Here is a 1,084-nt window from a genome sequence, read left to right as displayed (position 1 = left end):
GCCCCCACCTGGCAGCTCCCCCACAAGGAGCTGGGCAGAGCCTCAGAAGTCCAAGGGCGTGAAGTCCCCAAAGTCACAGTCAAAGAGCTCGCTGATGCCCTCACCCTCCTCCAGGCCAAAGTGGTAGTCCTGCGCCTGTGGTGGCGACAGGTTGATGAACTCGTCCGCCAAGAAACCCGAAAAATCCTCCCTGCTCTGCTCCAGGAGGGCGTCCATGGAGGCCAGCGGCGAGAGGCTCACCTCCTCTGCCGGGCACTTGCTGGGCAGTGCACTCGTCTCCGGCAGCAGCGTCTCTGCAGGGATGGGAAGCAGCTGTAAATCCCACAATACTTGCCAAAACCCCCCAAAAAGCAGGTTTTGGCTATGCAGGAGAACCTGCCTTCCCCCCTCCCTGCCTTGCTGAGGTGCCCAAGCATCACCCCAGCTCCTTGCTTGTGCCGACAGCAGAGGGGCTCACAGCTGCAAATGCAGCAAGCCCCGCCCCCCCCGCCAGAGCCACTGTGCCATCACGCCAGCCCCCCTGTCCCCAGCCCCGGCTGCCCACCTTGCTCTCCGGGCAGCAGCGGCATGTTCACATCCTGGGTGGGATGCAGGAGCGGGGAGGCTCTGGGCTGCGAATGGCCAGGGGACGATTCCTCTGCGGGGGCTTTGAAGGGGCTCTTGACGGGGCTACAGACCCCCGAGCTGTCCTCGGGGCAGAGGAAGACATCAATGGGGCCCTGAGTGCTTCGCACAGAGACCTGGAAAGCCTGGGGAAAGGGGAGAGGAGTGAGACAAGGAGGCGCAAGGATGCCCAGGGAGCCTGGGCTGGGCTTTGCTGAGGGCTGTGGAGAAATGGGGAGCAGAGGGTGGCCCCAGCTCACCTCCGCTGGGTCCGAGACCTGCAACTGGGTCTCTGGGGGGGCTTTGATAACCATCACCATTTGCTCCGAGGGGTCCACAATGCTGCGGAGATCCTGGCAGGTCACGTAGGCTGCAGTGCGATGTGTCAAGGAGCAGACACAGGGATGCTTTCATGAGGCAGCGGGGCGGGCAGCGAACGCCCTGCCCTGCAACGTGGCTGGGCTCACCACGGGGCTCGACC

General features: G+C 63.8%; 1 protein-coding gene across 1 annotated transcript in view; it reads right to left on the bottom strand.

The window, feature by feature from the left end:
• Positions 1-42: 42 nt before the first annotated feature.
• E2F1 (E2F transcription factor 1) overlaps positions 43-1,084 on the bottom strand; it is a 4,742-nt gene continuing 3,700 nt past the window's right edge. Inside the window, exons 4-6 of the mRNA XM_009318686.1 lie at positions 864-1,010; positions 545-749; positions 43-293 (exon numbers count right to left, since the gene is read on the bottom strand). Of these exons, the coding sequence (XP_009316961.1) occupies positions 43-293; positions 545-749; positions 864-1,010 (603 nt within the window). The remainder of the gene's footprint in view (positions 294-544; positions 750-863; positions 1,011-1,084) is intronic.

The sequence above is a fragment of the Pygoscelis adeliae genome, unplaced genomic scaffold, assembly GCF_000699105.1.
Source record: "Pygoscelis adeliae isolate BGI_AS28 unplaced genomic scaffold, ASM69910v1 Scaffold72, whole genome shotgun sequence".
In the NCBI taxonomy this organism is placed as follows: domain Eukaryota; kingdom Metazoa; phylum Chordata; class Aves; order Sphenisciformes; family Spheniscidae; genus Pygoscelis; species Pygoscelis adeliae.
Note: the sequence above shows the minus strand (reverse complement) of the source record. Positions and strands in the feature narration are given on the sequence as shown.